At 44.2% G+C, this 19322-nt stretch overlaps 2 protein-coding genes across 2 annotated transcripts in view; one reads left to right on the top strand and one right to left on the bottom strand.

The window, feature by feature from the left end:
* Positions 1 to 300: 300 nt before the first annotated feature.
* On the bottom strand, positions 301 to 6360 carry LOC121542805 (tubulin beta chain-like). The gene is given in 8 exon segments (XM_045208322.1): positions 301 to 817; positions 1224 to 1362; positions 3417 to 3512; positions 3806 to 3967; positions 4323 to 4444; positions 4446 to 4465; positions 5914 to 6051; positions 6294 to 6360. Coding segments are annotated over 7 exon segments (687 nt in total). The 3' UTR covers positions 301 to 817; positions 1224 to 1280.
* Positions 6361 to 7353: 993 nt separating this feature from the next.
* LOC121542806 (histone-lysine N-methyltransferase SETD2) overlaps positions 7354 to 19322 on the top strand; it is a 47418-nt gene continuing 35449 nt past the window's right edge. Inside the window, exons 1-5 of the mRNA XM_045208321.1 lie at positions 7354 to 7676; positions 9362 to 9483; positions 13019 to 13040; positions 13282 to 17768; positions 17946 to 18077. Coding sequence (XP_045064256.1) covers positions 9455 to 9483; positions 13019 to 13040; positions 13282 to 17768; positions 17946 to 18077 — 4670 coding nt within the window. The 5' untranslated portion in view covers positions 7354 to 7676; positions 9362 to 9454. The remainder of the gene's footprint in view (positions 7677 to 9361; positions 9484 to 13018; positions 13041 to 13281; positions 17769 to 17945; positions 18078 to 19322) is intronic.

The following is a 19322-nucleotide window of genomic DNA, read 5'->3' as shown; positions in this document are numbered from 1 at the left end:
TTATTTCATAGTTTTGATGTCTTCACTATTATTCTACAATGTAGTAGGTGTGTCCAAACTTTTGACTGGGTCTGCTAAACGATGTAAATGTAAATGTATATATTCCTCCTTTGAAATCCACCTTTCTGTGTCCCTTTCCCAATTGTCCTCTTCTCCCGACATTGCTTGCGGCCTGCCTGCCACAGCACATTCTCAGAGTGACTGAAGAACTAAATATCGAGATTGTTCCACCCATGTCCTTTAGGGTAGATGGGGTTACTTTATGGGCTATTCATTTGTGACATCTGAAATACACTATACACATTTCATTACAAATAAAATATTTTATATCATCCAACACCTACGAGAGGGGGAAAAAGGATTAAAAAAATAAAAACATTAGGGAATATTTGACTCTACAATGACCATTGAAGCAAAGCCATAGCCTACTTATATGACTCTGAATTGAAGTCCATAGTGGTTCATCATGTCCACTTCACACAAGTGTTAAGTTGACCTCATGACTGGTTTCCATTCCAATACTGCAATCATTTTTCAGACATATATGACAGACAGCTGCTTGACTTTTCATTAGCAGCCCTAACAGGATGTCACTGAGTGTCATATTCCTGCATGGCAGCTGAGCATGTGTCCAAAGCCTGCTGAAAGTCCTGCTCCTCCACACCATAGTGCTGGTACCAGTGCAGGTAGGCCCTTGCTTGTAGCATCTCCCCAGCACGCTGCACAACATGGCAGAGCAGGCAGGAAACACTGCTGTGATTGGAGCAGACAGTGAGGAGGCGAGAGGAAGGGGCGTTTCCCACCTTGTTCAAAGGGTCTGGAATCAAACACGAAAACAAAACTCACTAATTGATAGGGGTTCAACAGACAACTATTAAAGTTAAAATAGGACAACTATTTTGGGATATACATTTCTTCTCTCAGTTAATTCAATCAAAGGCTCACATTATCCAGATCCATTATTGATGCAATAAAGGGAAAGGGGGATACCTAGTCAGTTGTACAACTGAATGCATTCAACTGAAATGTGTCTTCCGCATTTAACCCAACCCCTCTGAATCAGAGAGGTGCGGGGGGCTGCCTTAAATCGACATCCATGTCAAAAAAAAATGACTGATGTTATCACGGCTCGTGTGTTATCTCAAATCTGGGCTACTTCCTTATGTTACATAGCTTCTTCCAATCATATCTCATTTGTATCATATGACAGGCATATTGCTCACCAGTCCAGTGGTCAAGGGGAAAGGGGATCCAAGAGGACACATCGCTGACCTTTTTATTTAACTTCTGAAGTGCATTGGACATGAGGAAAGAGCCATCCTTGTTGCCTCTGGCCACAGCCAACACTGCCCGGCTACTATACTGAGAGCACAGTTAAGGGAAATAAAGATGGGATAAGATATAATCAAAATGTATTTGTCATGCTTGGTAAACAACAGGTGTAGACTAACAGTGAAATGCTTACGGGTCCTTTTCCAAAAACGCAGAGTTACTAGATAAAGATACAGAAATTAAATAGGAAATCAAATAGAAATAGTGACACGAGGATAAAATAAATAAATACACAGTGAATAATGAATAACGAGTAGAAAATAACATGGCTATATACAGGAAGTAGAAAATAACATGTCTATATACAGGGAGTAGAAAAGAACATGTCTATATACAGGGAGTAGAAAAGAACATGGCTATATACAGGGAGTAGAAAATAACATGGCTATATACAGGGAGTAGAAAATAACATGGCTATATACAGGAAGTAGAAAATAACATGGCTATATACAGGAAGTAGAAAATAACATGTCTATATACAGGGAGTAGAAAATAACATGTCTATATACAGGGAGTAGAAAAGAACATGTCTATATACAGGGAGTAGAAAAGAACATGTCTATATACAGGGAGTAGAAAATAACATGGCTATATACAGGGAGTATAAAATAACATGTCTATATACAGGGAGTAGAAAATAACATACCTATATACAGGGAGTAGAAAATAACATGTCTATATACAGGGAGTAGAAAATAACATGTCTATATACAGGAAGTAGAAAATAACATGTCTATATACAGGAAGTAGAAAATAACATGTCTATATACAGGGAGTAACAGTCCCGAGTTGATGTGCAGGGGTACGAGGTCATTGAGGTAGCTATGTACTGTACATATAGGTAGGGGTCAAGTTACTAGGCAACAGGACAGATAAGACAGTCGCAGCAGCATATGTGGTGTGTGTGTGTGTCTGTGCGTGTCTGTGCGTGTGTGCATGTGTTGTAAGTAGCGCAGTTGTCTAAGGCTCTGCATCACAGTGCTAGCTGTGCCACTAGAGATCCTGGTTCGAATCCAGGCTCTGTCGTAGCCGGCCGCGACCGGGAGACCCATGGGGCGGCGCACAATTGGCCCAGCGTCGTCCAGGGTAGGGGAGGGAATGGCCGGCAGGGATGTAGCTCAGTTGGTAGAGCATGGCGTTTGCAACGCCAGGGTTGTGGGTTCCATTCCCACGGGGGGACAGTATGAAAAAATAAAATAATGTATGCACTCACTAACTGTAAATCGCTCTGGATAAGAGCGTCTGCTAAATGACTAAAATGTCAAATGTAAATATGTGTTGGGGTGTCAGTGTAAGCATGTGTGAGTATGTGGGTAGAGTCCAGTATGTGTGCATAGAGTCAGTGCAAAATAGGATCAGTGAAGGTAGTCCGGGTAGCCATTTGATTAGCTATTTAGCAGTCTTGTTCAGAAGTCTTATGACTTGGGGGTAGAAGCTGTTCAGGGTCCTGTTGGTTCCAGTCTTGGTGCATTGGTACTGCTTGCCGTGTGGTAGCAGAGAGAGCAGTCTATGACTTGGGTGTGAGAGATTTCCAAACACAGGCCTATTGATTTCAGGGCAAATTCAACAACAAAATATCAACGTTGATCTTAAAAACAGCAATTGGAGTTGCATCTGGACAATAGTTTGACAAAGGATACAGATTTCCCTGTGGGGGGAAACTGTGGAACGGCCTGGAGCGAGCAGCTGGCCAAGGCATCACAATACATACAGGTTAAGTCCCAAATGGCACCCTTCTCCCTGTGTAGTGCACTACTTTTGACCAGAGACCTATGGGGGCCCTAGTCAAAAGTAGTGCACTATAAATAGAAGGGTGCCATTTGGACGCAAACAAACACTAGCTGAGTTGGTTGTTGGTTAAGGGCTTGTAAGTAAGCATTTCACGGTAAGGTCTACACCTGTTGTATTCGGCGCATGTGACAAATACATATTTGATTTGATAGGACAGCATCCCCTTGTATTTAACAATTCAACTGATCCATCCAATCACTGTACCTACAAATGTAATTACAATGTAATAAAAACATCAGATTTTACAATAAGTCTATCAGATAGATATCATACAAGCGTTTGTAATAGCACACCTGGAACAAGCCTGCGTGGTGTAGAGGAGTTTGACTGCAGGTAAAGGGCACACAGACCTCATCAGCTCCCAGGGCTCCATACCTAAACTCAGGCCACTGGAGATGTATGGGAGAAACTGCCAAAATCAGCAATTTACACTGAGGGACAATTGAATTTACATGTATTTTAATACAAGGCAGTTGTAACAAAATGCTATGGTCAGCAGAGTAAAACGTATTGCCCTTCTATCACAATGTAGTCATTGTCCTTGGTTTGCATCCAAAATGGCACCCTATTCCCTACATAGTGCACTACTTTTGACGAGGGTTATGGTCAAAAGTAGTACACTATATAGGGAATAGGGTGCCATTTTGGATACATCCCCTAGTGTCTGTCTATGGGTACCTACCTGGCTGTGGTGAGGCTGTGGACAGGCAGCAGAAGTCCAGCCATGCATGAGGTGACGTGTGAGAGGGAGCCTGCTGCTGGTGGAACACCAGAGAAAGAGGATGATGTGCTCATGAGCGCCCTCTGTAGGGCCTGGGCTCGGGTCAGCACACCGTCAGCAGACCTGCAGGCAGGAGAGGACCAGGGCCCGTATTCATAAAACTTCTCAGAGTAGGAGTGCTGATCTAGGATCGGTTTTTAAATCATAGTCACTATTCTATCCTACGTATTCTAGATATACTAAATATTCTATCCACATACTGTCCATAATGTCTATACATCCCATCACACATTTATGCTCCGGACTCCGACATTGCTCGTCCTAATATTTCTTAATTCCATTATTTTAGATTTGTGTGTATTGTTGTGAATAGCTAGATATTACTGAATTGTTGGAGCTATACATTTGGTATTCCTTTTGTGTTTAGTATCATTGGGCAACCAAGGATACTTTTGACTCAAAGAAGACAAACACATACCTTTGCAGTGAGGCTAAACTCAGCAGTGTGTTGTAGTGCTGAAGGGGACTCTCTCCACTTTGGTGCGGTGCCACTGACACTGTCAAAATGTGACCGGCGGGAAATGTGTCACGGATCTCCTCAACACAGCTTGGAACCGAGCCCTGGAACAATGATAGCACAAACGGTCAGCAAACTCATCATCATCAAATCAAATTTTATTTGCCACATGCGCCAAATACAACAGTGAAATTCTTACTTACAAGTCCTTAACCAACAATGCAGTTTTTAGAAAAATAAGTGTTAAGTAAAAAAATAGATAAGTACAATTATTATTATCATCAATTATGTTATGCTGCCTAAATGACTAAACGTTTCCTATCAGCATAAGAGACAGTTCTCTGAAGATCTCGACTACACACCGTCAGGGCCAGTTTCACAGACAATACATTACATTTACATTTTCGTCATTTAGCAGACGCTCTTATCCAGAGCGACTTACAAACTGGTGCATTCACCTTATGATAGCCAGTGGGACAACCACTTTACAATATGTTTTTTTTTCTTTTCTTTTTTTTTCTTTGGGTGGGGTAAGGGGGGGGTAGAAGGATTACTTTATCCTATCCCAGGTATTCCTTAAAGCGGTGGGGTTTCAAGTGTCTCCGGAAGGTGGTGAGTGACTCCGCTGTCCTGGCGTCGTGAGGGAGCTTGTTCCACCATTGGGGTGCCAGAGCAGCGAACAGTTTTGACTGGGCTGAGCAGGAACTGTGCTTCCGCAGAGGTAGGGGGGCCAGCAGGCCAGAGGTGGATGAACGCAATGCCCTCGTTTGGGTGTAGGGACTGATCAGAGCCTGAAGGTACGGAGGTGCCGTTCCCCTCACAGCTCCGTAGGCAAGCACCATGGTCTTGTAGCAGATGCGAGCTTCAACTGGAAGCCAGTGGAGTGTGCAGAGGAGCGGGGTGACGTGAGAGAACTTGGGAAGGTTGAACACCAGACGGGCTGCGGCGTTCTAGATGAGTTGTAGGGGTTTAATGGCACAGGCTGGGAGCCCAGCCAACAGCGAGTTGCAGTAATCCAGACAGGAGATGACAAGTGCCTGGATTAGGACCTGTGCCGCTTCCTGTGTAAGGCAGGGTCGTACTCTGCGAATGTTGTAGAGCATGAACCTACAGGATTGGGTCACCGCCTTGATGTTAGCGGAGAACGACAGGGTGTTGTCCAGGGTCACGCCAAGGCTCTTTGCACTCTGGCAGGAGGACACAACGGAGTTGTCAACCGTGATGGCGAAATCATGGAACGGGCAGTCCTTCCCCGGGAGGAAGAGCAGCTCCGTCTTGCCGAGGTTCAGCTTGAGGTGGTGATCCGTCATCCACTACAAAGCTTTTTCAATGGAGATTCTCCATTGACTGTGATGTTTAGTTCAGGACTAGGCTCAATCTGTGTCTGGGAAACTGGCCCTCATTATTGTTCACTGACCTCTATTCCAAATTATGCTTGAGCCCATGTCTGCATCCCAAATCACACCCTTTTCCCTATATAGTGCACTACTTTGGAGTAGTGCACTATATAGAGTACATGGTGCCATTTGGGACAGGCCCCATGTCTACTCACCAGATCCTGTGCCCCGACTCAGGCTGTGAAGTAGCACCACTCCACCGTAGTAATCTATTCTCGCCACCTCCCTGCGAACGGCCTCCATCGTCTGCTGGAGTAAACCGTTACTCTCCTCGCCCCAATGTCCATTGTAACCTGGTGGGTTACAATGGACATTCTGTAGAGGTATCACTCACAAGCTATTTAGGGATTGTTCAAGTACCTTGTTCAAGTGTGCACAGTCACTATCATACTGTGAACTATGGATATGCAATTATACCTTTTTTCAAATTAAACACCCAGACACCATTTTTTGCTGTGTCTTCTTGGTGCCACATTGCATTTTGATGGTGTAAGTCTGAGTTGATTATGAAACAAATGTGCCTGGCTGTCCTTACCATATGCCCAGTTGCTCCCTCTTTCTCCTTGTGCCAGAACAATCAGTCCCGCAGCTGTCTGTTCCATAACAGGAGGCAGAAATGGAAGATCAAAGTCAACAGTGGTGCGTCCAAAATGGCACCCTATTCCCTACATATGGGCCATGGTGGTCAACAGTAGTGCCCTATGTAGGGAATAGGGTGCCATTTGGAATAGGGTGCCATTTGGGATACTCCCAGTGAGTACAAGATTCTATCATAAACTAAAACGTGTGCGCTTTGTACTACTCACTTGTTCCTAACCAACTGCTGAGCTCCCCTGAGCACTTTACGCTCAGTCAATACACACAGCGGCCAACTTCCCATCTCTGGTGCTGAATGGACACCTGTGGGAAGAATTAACAAACATTAAAGCAGAGAGAGTGCATCTCTTTATTTAATAATATAGTGGTTTCGAGGCCTTGATCACCTGTCATTTAATAATATAGTGGTTTCGAGGCTTTGATCACCTGTCATTTAATAATATAGTGGTTTCGAGGCCTTGATCACCTGTCATTCTCCTTACTCTGGCCTGCACCACTATTGGTAATGAGCCTCCACCATTCCAAGCCCAGCTGGTTTCCACACTGGCCCACCTGGAGGACAACTGCAGACATAATTATGGTCTTGCTGTGATCCAGTTAGCACATCTGCGCTCTGATAAACAAAACAAAACCACAGTTAGTCAAATCACGAGGAACATCTTTTTTTACATTAACATTGAGCTTGTATGGTAGCTAGCTATGTCAAGTAACTAACTGAATATATATCACAGACTTGATCACACATAGCTAGCTAAACATAGGCTACCTACAAACAGTAGGGTGTTTGTTACAAAAATCCGCACGCCAGGTGATAAACGTTAGCTAGCTACGTTCCACAAGCAGAACTTCCAATAACTTGGAAACTTGGTCGTTGCCCAGTTCTCACGTTATTAGCTAGCTAGTTGGTGGGAAACGGTGGCAAAGCTAACAAAAACGATCTATTTTATCGCCATGATAGAATGTCGAGAGGGGAGGAGTCACCGCTGTAGCACGGCATTTCTAGCAGTCTAGCTAGGTAGCCATTGTTGTGCAACCTAGCTAGCAATTACAAGTTTAAACTAGCTAAGGTTAGCTGACTGTGTATTTTTAAAACAACGCACCAAATTGGGTTGTAATCACGACTTCGCACCGCTTTTTTGATTAATCGGTTTGGTACTTACAGTTAGCTAACTAGGTAGAATTTCGAACCCGAACACCCCGTGTGGATTTGACGTCGGCAGTGCTTCATGTTTTTCAGCCAAGAGACTCGGAGCTGTTTGTTATCAGCGTAAGGTTAACGTTAGAAGATGGGGGACGTTTATGACCCAGAACACCCGAAAGAGTGAGTATTTGGCCTGTTTTATTTTCGGTATGTTTTGTTGTTGATTGATTGGGCTTGCCATAATAAACACAACTTCCTAAGTGTTATTAGTTGCTAACTAGCTACCAGCTAACGTTAGCTTAACTGTTTCCATGCACATTACCTGTTAGCTAGCTACGCTGGTTAGCTTTCCAGTCTAGTGTCCTACACAAACTAGTGTTGGAGCTATGTGGCCACAAAGGTACTATGTTTCATGATAAATAGATAGATAACTATGGTAAATTGGCATGTTGTATTTAGTTAATGCGAAATGATCTCAACCCTCCGATGTACACCGGCAGCTAGCCTTCAATTTAGTTAACACTACCAGATCTTTGACACAACCAAGTAGCCACCAATGTTTCCAGCTAACTAGCTACATCATTGTTTTAACGTCACCAAACTAACGTTGGTGGATGTATTTAATTAGGACAAAGAATTGGTTGCAAGCTAGCTAATTAGCTAGATGTTGTGCACATTACTTTTGTGAACGGTCAACTAGCTTTCAAACACAAACAGTACTCAGTTATTAATTAGGTTGTGCTAACTTAGAGATTTAGTTAGCTAACGTTAGCCAATTCGGTTACCCTCCCACCATAACAGGCCTCATTTGCAGGCCTCGACTCCTCGTTGTAAAATGGTTAGACCCGGTCTTATGGAGTAGAATTATAGAAACTCCATGCCAGCCAGCTAAGTGTATGCATTTGTTTTGTTGATATTTCACGTTAACCAGTTAACAGAAGAGGCCATTGGATCTGTTATTGAGCTCATCTGTGTAACGTTTCATATTAAACTAATAGGTTAGCAAGCTGTGTGATGAGAAGATTGTCATGTTGCCTTGTCTTCTCGCTGTTGGTGTAGCTAGCCAACCTAGATAACCTTGATGTATATGTGATTAGTGGAAGCGTCAAATCATTTCAGAATAATGTTTTTGCATTGTGTTCTTTTATCTACTGTGTTGTTAACGTTATATCGCAAGACAGCTACTCGGCTCCTCTATCATGAGCTAATCGCTTGCTTTCAATCCACACATACTATGAATGTCAATGCAAGCAATGGCTTCCTCTTTCTGCCTAATTGAAACGATAAATAATGCCGCTCAACAGACATGTCGTTTTTGGCCAACAGTCAGAAGAAACGGGTCAATGTGATACATACTTAGGTTTGTTATTTAATGGCATTTAGTAAGCGTTGTAGTTAGAACCACCATGTAAACATTTGGTGGATTTAGGCATATACATTTGACATAGAAGAATGGTATCTTACTACTGTTGTAAGTGGTGTGGCATGCTGCTGGGCCCTTCAGGCAGAAAATGATAATCTGCAGAGATGACATGCACAGTTGATTCATAGGCTATAGCTACTGACTGTAGTTTGTGTTCAACGTTTAAGCTGATGTGTTCATTTGCACAGAAAACAGTCATGCACATTTTTCTAGTCAAAGCTTTGTTACAAGCAACCTCCAGAGTTGCACATGTGGTGTTCATAAGGTAAACAAATGCAGCCAGATGTTCTTTGATTTGAACCTAAGGTTTTGATGATAACAGAGATGGTAGCAGCTCAACCCCTATTGTCTATCCAATTTGAGTTGGGGATAAGCTTAAATGACTATTGTATGTTTATTGTTGGTGTGTAACCCAATATATTTGTTTTAATATTTTTGTAAGGTGTGACATCACGTTGGAGAGCTCACCGCTCTGAACTGGTTTATTCTTGGCCAGCAGCTTCTACTGGGCTACAAACGCCAGAACCGCAGTGCAATGGATGCTCTGGTGAACTCAGAGATCAGGTACTACCAATACACACACACAGTGGCGCTATAGACTGTCTGTAATCGATGCCCTTTGCTAGCTAACTGAAGTGACACTAGGGCCTAGGACAGTGTTTCTCAACTCCAGTCCTTGAGGACCACCAACTGTACACATGTTTGTTGCAGCCCCGGACAAACACACCTGATTCAACTAATCATCAAGCCCTCAATGAGTTGAATTAGGTGCCTTTGTCAGGGGCTACAACAAACATGTGTGCTGTTGGGGGTAATCAAGGACTGGTGTTGGGATACACTGATCTACATTTACATTTTAGTCATTTAGCAGACGCTCTTATCCAGAGCGACTTACAGTTAGTGAATACATATATCTTTTTTATTTTTTTATACTGCCCCCCCCCCCCCGGGAAACGAACCCACAACCCTGGCGTTGCAAACGCCATGCTCTATCAACTGAGCTACATCCCTGCCGGCCATTCCCTCCCCTACCCTGGACGACGCTGGGCCAATAGTGCGCCGCCCATGAGTCTCCCGGTCGCGGCCGGCTGCGACAGAGCCTGGATTCGAACCAGGATCTCTAGTGGCACAGTTAGCACTGCGATGCAGTGCCTTAGACCACTGTGCCACTCAGGAGATTGTCACCCTCAATGGTGGGCATTAGAATGTATGTATGCATGCAAAGTAGACTACACTCCTAAACAACTTAATTTGGAACTAAAATGACACCCACCTCCCCTCCTATTGGTCATTTGGTTTGTTGGGTCCATCATCACTGGGTCAGGGACCTGTCCTGTATCCAATTAATCCAATGACATCATTCATTGTGTGTTGAATTCTGGAATGTTGATCCAGGTTGCAGTGGAATTCTAATCCCAGTGCTCCAGTTTTAAAGGAGTATCAGTGCTGTTTTAGGGAAAGGGTTCTGTTTGAAAAGCACCTTCCTAGTGTAGGTTGATATAGTTGTTTACTGTATACTTCGACCTCATTCTGTCAGTGGTTTGTGTCCATAACTTTCTTTTTTGAGAAAAGTTGCTGAATTTCATTACCCAATGTGAGCAAGGTCAAAGCAGTCGTAATTGGACCCAAATAAGTGGCTGCGGATCCGACTTTCCGGGACCCCTCTTCCCGGGGGATAATCTCTCTGCATAGAATGGGAGGTTGCATCAGGTATCAGCTAGTATGTGAAGTGCTCCCGTCCTATAGATGTTAGTGTATACTCGAGCTTCAGCCTCTGTCTGCCAAGTTTATTTGCTCATCCAACCTGGTGTGGACTCAGAAGTCTTGGTCACCATGGCAGCAGTCACCCTCACAGAATATTAACAGACAAAAGGTGCACAACCTGAATGCAAAGATTCCATGACTCGTTATCCTTTGTTCTTGAGAGACAATGACGGACAGGGTTCACTTGATGCCGATGCGTTAAGATTGCTTTTGTCTAGTTCTGAGCGATTAGTGCTTTTTGAGGTAAAAAATAATCGAACCGACCTCATTAAATGCATTATGAAATAATGACAAATTATTTTAGTGCTTTTTAATGGAAATTCCATTGGAATTGTGAATATTCAATTGCCAAAACATTGAAAATATTCCATTGTCTCTGTCAGGTCCACATTGGGTAGACATCAGAAGAAAAATAGGAAATTACTATGAAATAATACAATATTTCAGTTGTGTATATTACTTAGTTTTTATTTGATTACTTTATTCTTTTCATTCCTTAGTCATCACCTCATTTCTGCTCAGGCAGTAGCAGCCAGCCAGCCAGACCATCTAACGTTATCTCTGTGCTCCCAATACTGTACTGTCTTTAGTCATCTTATTTAGCTAGCCTGCCTAAGTATGCTGCAGAGCTCTCTGACAATCCTTCTACTAGTTCTTCAAAGTAGATATGGCAAACTTTCACCAACAGTCTCTATCCCTCTCGTCATTGTGTACATTCCGCTGTCATGCGGTCTGTGTATATCTTATTTTGTTGTTGTTGTACTTTTACCCCTTTTTCTCCCCAATTTTGTGATATCCAATTGGTAGTTAGTCTTTTCCCATCGCTGCAACTCCCCTACGGACTCGGGTCCTCCAAAACTTGACCCCGCCAAGCCGCACTGCTTCTTGACACACTGCTCGCTTAACCCGGAAGCCAGCCGCACCAATGTGTCGGAGGAAACACCGTCCAGTTGGCGACCGAAGTCAGCTTGCAGGCGCCCTGCCCGCCACAAGGAGTCGCTAGAGCGCGATGGGACAATGAAATCCCGGCCGGCCAAACCCTCCCCTAACCCAGACGATGCTGGGCCAATTGTGCGCCACCTCATGGGTCTCCCGGTCGGCTGTGACACAACCTGGGATCGAACCCGGGGCTGTAGTGATGCCTCAAGCACTGCGATGCAGTGCATTAGACCGCTGTGCCGGTCTGTGTATATCTAATGTAGCAGGCGTTAAAGTGTCTCTGTCCGAGCCGGAAAGAACAGGCGCAATAGATTATGGTCATTGTAGTTAATTACCACGTCTCTGCGCTTAACTAGGTGGAATATTTGCTTAATGAAAACTACATCTCCCTTCAACCCAGCGTCCCACATAGTTCTTGACTTGATTTCTATCATGAATGATTTTGATTTCTCTCTAGAGGAACGGCGTGCTGGTCTCACAAAAATACTACTAAATTGTATTCAAGTAATTGAACCGACGTCGGTCAATTAGTTGTTTTAATAACCAAAAAATTTGAAATTTTGGTTTATCGTCTCAGCACTACTTTTGTCAGATAGCTTATTTCTCAAGTAACATTATTCTGGCACCCTTAGACATTGTCTACCTCAACGTTTTTGTAATACTATTCAAACCTTTTTCTATTTGTAAGTACAGCTAATTCAATATGTTTATAATGATGTATTGCAGATAGGCCTATTTCAGGAGGATGAGCAGGGTTTGTGATTGGTGTAGCCTAAATTGAAATGAATGAAACCACAATCCTGTTTTATCCTTTGTTAAAATGACAGGAAGTGACACTTCAGTGGACATGAAAAGGCTCCTCCCATGTCTGTAACGGTCATTTTAGAATGGTCTGTCTTTGTCAAAGAGAAAAAGAGAACATAAAATCCTAAAGGAATACATTACCCAGTTGTTGCATAGCAACCTTATTGTACCCTAAAGAAAACAACTACAATATTGAGTCCTCTTAGTAGAACAAAGGAGTTGATTGCGTTCTCATAAATGTGAATTAGGCCTTTTTTTACACTAGGATGACATGTAGTTTCTATGATGAGACCCCTGTTCTAAACATTTCATGTTTGACCAACCGCCAGGCTATCCCTCAATCGGCCGTGTGTTCTGCATCTTTGCATGAAATTGTTTTTATTTGTATGTTTTACCGTTACCTTATTGGACATCGATATACATTACATTTCATAATACATTTTGTGTGATTGCTAAAGCGTTAAAGTGATTTGCAGATGTTTGTTAGATTAATTTGTATTTTAATGACAATGTTGCTGCAAGTCTATGAATAGTTTTCATTGATTTGTTTTTGTTTCCCCCCCCCCCCCATGCACTCCTTACGTTACCTCAGGGAAGAGGGAGGAGATACCTCAGTAAGTCTTTATTACACGTTTGTTAAAAGTGTGATGAATACATCTTTGTTTATCTGTTTTGTATTACACAAATAGCTGGTGTAGTTGTTGTGCATCTTTTGAGTTTGATCATTGCAATGACACGTACCATAGAAATTACATTTGGGAAACTGAATGATAGGTCACATGATTTGGTTTACAGTAATAGTTTCTCCTCAAATTATAGCCATGGTAACATCTACTTATTTTGTTCCCTGTACAGGTCAAGGTTGAGGGCCTCACCAAGGCAGCTATACTCAAAGGCCTCTCTCCTCGAGTGATGTTGTCCAGCCATCTCCTGCCTAAAGGAACCAAGAGGAAGGTGAACCTGGATGACCAGGGTCGCCAGAAAGTGTCCTTCAGCTTCTCTCTCACAAAGAAACCTCTGCAGAACTTATTCCTGGCCCCTCCCAGTCAGGAAAAATCTCTTGCTGAACTTCCCTCTGTCCTGTCACCTACAACCTCACTCTCTCAGGACAGAGCAGGGCAGCATACGGAAAGTAAAAATGAGCAAATGCAGCCACCCTTGTCGGTGCCCACACCAGTAGCAGAGACCCTTGCGCCTCAGACGGCGGTCTCCTCAGTCCCCAAACCTAAAGTGGACTTGGGAAAGATGCACTTCAAGAAACAGATTCTCAGTGCATCTGTTATTGAAGAGAGTCCCATAACCAGCGTTGTCTTACAGGATCCACCCCCTTCCGAGCAACAGGTTTTAATGAAATCTTCAGGTGAAATTGAAACTGTCACCTCAACACGACCATCCCAGTCTCAGAACAGTCTTCAGAACATGGACAATGAGTGCCCCTCTGAGAATGCTCTCACTCATGTATCTGATGTGAAGCCGGACCTCAGTCTCAAGGAGCTGACTGATTCCTCCCACGTAGGGAAAGTGGATGTAAACGGTTCCAGTGTAACGGAGCAGCAAGACGCCTCAGAAAACATACCAATCCGGTCCCGGTCAGACAGCACACTCCCTGGCTCAGAATCTGATGCTGATTCAGTGCAGACATCTTCCAGCCACAAGTCGGGTGAACGCAAGGCCACAGCAAAGTCGGAGAGTAGAAGTAAGGATGCAAAAAGGATATCCTCTTCTCGCTCCAAATTAGAGGAAACAGAAAAAAGTTCTCACCATACACGTTCTGAGAAGGACGAAAGGACCTGTAGTTACTCAAAGTTTAACCGAGAATCCAAATCTGACAGAGAATCCAAGTCTGACCGAGAATTAAGGTCAACCGCTGACCGAGAATCCAAGTCTGACCGAGAATCAAAGCACACACCCTCGCGGTCCTCCCGCTCTGACAAAGACCGCAAAAGGACTACGAGTCGGTCAAGGTCCAGATCAAGAGGCCCCCGGACGAGTTCTAGACCTGAGACACGTTCCAGATCTGAGAGATCTAGAAGCGAGAGAGGGTCAGGATCACGGTCTGATCGGTCATATCATGACTCTGAGCGGAGGTCAGGAGGTCACAGAAATTCTCCATACAGAGAGAGGAGAGGCAGCTCTCGCTCTCAGACTGATAGCAGCAGAGTCCGCGGCGACAGTTCTGACTCTGAAGATGACCACAGAAGAACTCGGACTAGAACAAGTGATTCCAGCAGGTCGTCCACCCATTCTAGCTTGCAGAGAGATTCAAAGTCATCCTCATCTCGCTCAAAATCTGAACGAGACTCGAAATCTGAACGAGACTCGAAATATATAGATTCCCCTCACTCTTCAGAGATAGATAAAAGAACACAATCTTCTAAGTCTGAGAGGGCCTCAAAGAGAACTGTTGACTCCGATTCTCTCCAAAAGTGCTCTCCTGAAGGAGAACCTAATCACAGGAAATCCAACACCCACTACAAGCCGGACATCAGTGTTCGATCCACTCATTCCAGTCCACATGCCCTCTCTCAAACATCGGACAAAGGTCTCCAGAAAAGCAGCTCTAGTGAATTTGAGGTAGCTCACAAAGGGAAGTGTCAGTCACAGGGCTCTGATCGCTCTTCTGGCTCTGAAGGGGCATGGACATCTTCCAACAGTAAATCAGACTCTAAGCAAATGTCCGCCTCCAAGTCATCATTGAAATCTAATAGACAATCAAACGACACATTTCACAGTCCAAATAATATACAAACCCATGAAACCCCTTCTGGTGCTCACTCTCAGAGCAAAAATGACAAAGGTGGAGCAGATTCCCAGCTAGCAGATACTTGCCAAAGGGAGGACGTTGGCAACATGGATGACATCACATCCCAAGATAAAGACTTACAAAAACCAACTCTGTCGTTACCTTCAAATTGTGATCCAACTCACAGATTGCGAGAACCAGCGTTGGATCTAGTTAATGAGAATATTAATCATTGCATTGAGGTTCAGAATGTCTCGGCAGCAACTTTACCGAACACCGCTAGTGGAGACCAATTATGTGAAACATTTGCCGTAGGGGACATTGACAATGTTAATAAAAGCATTTGCTCTGAACAAAAAGAAGATGCACAGCGTGTAGACCCCCAAATGGGATCCACCGAGAAGCCGGATGATGTAGCCAACTCTAGCTTTTCCTGCAGTAATGACCGAGTAATACCCAGCCTGGATAAGACTGTTTTTCAAGGTTCAGTTGGGTCAAAGTCATCACCATCTACAGTAGACGTATCTGTCAGAGACCACCCTAAGGAGAACACTAAACCAGAAAATACTGTCTATTCTAGTAGAAATGTGAATATCAAGATGCAGTCTTGCACAAGCGTCCCTCTCAAATCTGAACCCTCTAGTCCTGAACCTCAACAATTTCCCAACAAGACTGAACAACAGAACTCTAGTTTGAGGAAAAACAGAGGTAAAACAAAAAGATCGCGTTGGGATATTGTTGGACAAGACACCTCAGACAGTGATAATCCTCAGAAATGGCCTTCCCAAGAAAGTAAACCTGCTGTGAAAAAGGTAATCTCCGTCAAGAGAATTGAGTTTTCTAAAGACGTCAGCCAGGAAGAGCCATCTCTGATAAAGGGTCAACTGAAATGGGAAGCTGAGTTGCATTCCAAAACGATTAAGCAAGAAATTGTCATCGCACAAGAACACAGCTCAGTACCAATATCTCTTAGGAAAGACCAGTCGGAGTCCGCAAACCCAACTGCACAACCAGGCACCTGTGAAACCAGCAATGACCATTCAGACATCAAACCCCACATCAGCCAAATGGATGGAGATCCCTCACTTTTAAATAATACCTCACATGTAGACAACGCTAGAAGGGAGCAGGGTAGGAATGGCGACGGCAATGAAGGGAAATCTAAAGATGGTGCTCACAAGAGCAAACTGGTGAAGAGACCAGTGTCGAGCCAGGACGGTGTAGGCCAAAGCGAGGACAGTGACTCTGACGATTCAGAGTCGGACTCTGACTGCGGTGCTGCTGTGAAACGGATGCAGTCTGTGGTGGTTGTGCCAAAGAATTCCACCCTAACTCACTCGGACACAACAGACAAGCCTGTGTCTCCCTGCACTCCAAGCACTAGCCCAGGACGTCAACAACACGCTAACGGGGCTAGTGGCCAAGAGGGTGACCTGGACAGGAAGGAGATCACAAGCAGAGTCAGCCCACAGCAGAGACATCGAGGCTTTCCCACCATGTGTGAGAGCACTAGGCAGGCCAGTAATGCTTGTGTTGATGGAAGTCTCTCTTTACATGACAGCATGGTGTATCAATCACAGAGCAATATGGTAGATAGCACCAGCCAGCTCGAGGGCTCCAATGCCACCGATGCCCAGCCTTATAAGGATCCTTATAGCAGTGCCCATGAGAGACCAAAGATTGGTGCAGCAACGGTGAGCCAGGTTGCTGCCCACAGCCTTGAGACCTCCTTCAGGCAGTCTGAGACAGGGCATCCACAGCATTATGAGAGTGGCAGGGGTGGTGGGATGCTGTCCCGTTACCAACATGGAGACTTTGCTAGCTCTGATGACTTCAACAGCAGTCTGGGCAGTCTGGGCTGGGACTTCACACAGCCGGAGCAGCCCAGCAGTACGTACCAGCAGCCTGACAGCAGCCACGGGGCATCACAACAGCATCCCAACACTCAACAGCCAGGGAACTCTTCTTTAGGGCAGGTGTACAGGGCAGACAACGGGGCCTGCTGGACCCAACTACCAACTACTACTCAACCCACCTGCAGACCGGTCTACCTCCATGTGCCTGCAACACATTACCAGGAGCCTGTTGGTCAAGTCCATCCTGACTCCCTGACTAATGACTGTGATGAGGACAGTGAGGGGAAACCAGCAGGCCTTAGTAGACTAGCTGTGGAATGCAATGGTCCCAACCTTCCAGGCTCGCTAGCCTTCGTCCAAGCCCATGAAATAAGCAGCAACTGCAGAGGCTCTGTCAACGCCACTCCAGAGAGCATTGCCATAGTTGAACCTCCCAGAGACAAGGACAACTCGAGGCCCCACAGAGGCAGGGGTCCTCCCAAGAAGAGGCGTCCAGAAATGGAGTCAGATTCGGACAGTGAGGCAGAACCTGGGCTCGCTAGCAAAAGGGAGCGACTGGCAGAAAGGGATCTCCCCAAGGTCTCCAAAGACTCCAGGGAGACTCCAGGTCAGGCCGAGGTGCAACGTCCTTTGCTCAGTCTGAGGGACTTCCGGGACGCCAGCAACTGGAGGGAGATGGCAAGGTCTAAGAAGATGCCACCATACTTTGACCTGATTGAGGAAAACCTGTATCTGACTGAACGGTGAGATTTTGTTCCACTTCTGTTTTTTGCTATAGTTGGCATGCAAAGTCATCAAAACGGTGTTTATATTATAAATTAGTTGTACAAAATGTAAAACGCGAGATCATCATATGACTTCAGCATAAGTATCTGACTGTAGAGTAATGACCACTGAGGGATTTCTGTTGATCTGTACAGGAAGAAGAACAAGTCTCATCGAGACATCAAGAGAATGCAGTGTGAGTGCTCTATGCTCTCGAGGGAGGAGCGGTCTCGTGGAATGATGGCTTGTGGGGAGGACTGCCTTAACCGTCTGCTGATGATCGAGTGGTGAGTTCTTCTCCTTTGCATCACCCTGGTAATACCAAACGGTAAAGCAGATCATATACAGTGCCTTCAGAAAGTAGATTTTGTGTCACTGGCCTACACACAATACCCCACAAAGTCAAAGTGGAAATATGTTTTAAAAAATGTTTACAAATTAATTAAAAATGAAAAGCTGAAATGTTTTGACGAAACAAGTATTCAACCCCTTTGTTATGGCCTAAATAAGTTCAGGAGTAATAAATTGCATGGACTCATTCTGTGCGCAGTAATAGTGTTTAACGTGATTTTTTAATTGCTACCTCATCTCTGTGCATACAATTATCTTTAAGGTCCCTCAGTCGAGCAGTGAATTTCAAACAGATTCAACCACAAAGACCAGGGAGGTTTCCCAATGCCTCGCAAAGAAGGGCACCTATTGATAGATGGGTACAAGTAAATACAAAAACAGACATTGAATATCCCTTTGAGCATGGTGAAGTTATTAATTACACTTTGGATGGTGTATCAATACACCCGTTCACTACAAAGATACAGGCGTCCTTCCTAACAGTTGCCAGAGAGGAAGGAAACCGCTCAGGGATTTCCCCATGAGGCCAATGGTGACTTTAAAACAAAGTTTAATGGCTGTGATAAAATATAACTGAGGATGAATCAACAACATTGTAGTTACTCCACAATACTAACCTAAATGACAGAGTGAAAAGAAGAAAGCCTGCACAGAATAAAAAATATTGCAAAACATGCATCCTGTTTGCAATAAGGCACTAAAGTAAACCTGCAATAAATGTGGCAAAGAAATTAACTTAATGTCCTGAATACAAAGTTTTATGTTCGGGGCAAATCCAACACAACAAATCACTGAGTACCACTTCATATTTTCAAGCTTGGTGGTGGCTGCATCATGTTATGGGTATGCTTGTCATCGGCAAGGACTAGGGAGCATTTTAGGATTAAAAGAAACGGAATGGAGCTAAGCACAGGCAAAATCCTTGGGAAACCTGGTTGTCTGCTTTCCAACAGACACTAGGAGACAAATTCACCTTTCAGCAGGACAATAACCTAAAACACTATGCCTAATATACACTGGAGTTGCTTACCAAGACGACATTTAATGTTCCTGAGTGGCCTAGTTACAGTTTTGACCTAAATCGGCTTGAAAATCTATGAGAAGACTTGAAAATGGCTGTCTAGCAATTATTAACAACCAACTTGACAGAGCTTGAAGAATTTTTAAAAGAATGTGCAAAT

The sequence above is a fragment of the Coregonus clupeaformis genome, chromosome 28 (genome assembly GCF_020615455.1).
Source record: "Coregonus clupeaformis isolate EN_2021a chromosome 28, ASM2061545v1, whole genome shotgun sequence".
Lineage (NCBI taxonomy): Eukaryota > Metazoa > Chordata > Actinopteri > Salmoniformes > Salmonidae > Coregonus > Coregonus clupeaformis.
The sequence above is the reverse complement of the archived record's forward strand: the minus strand, read 5'-3'. Positions and strand labels throughout refer to the sequence as shown.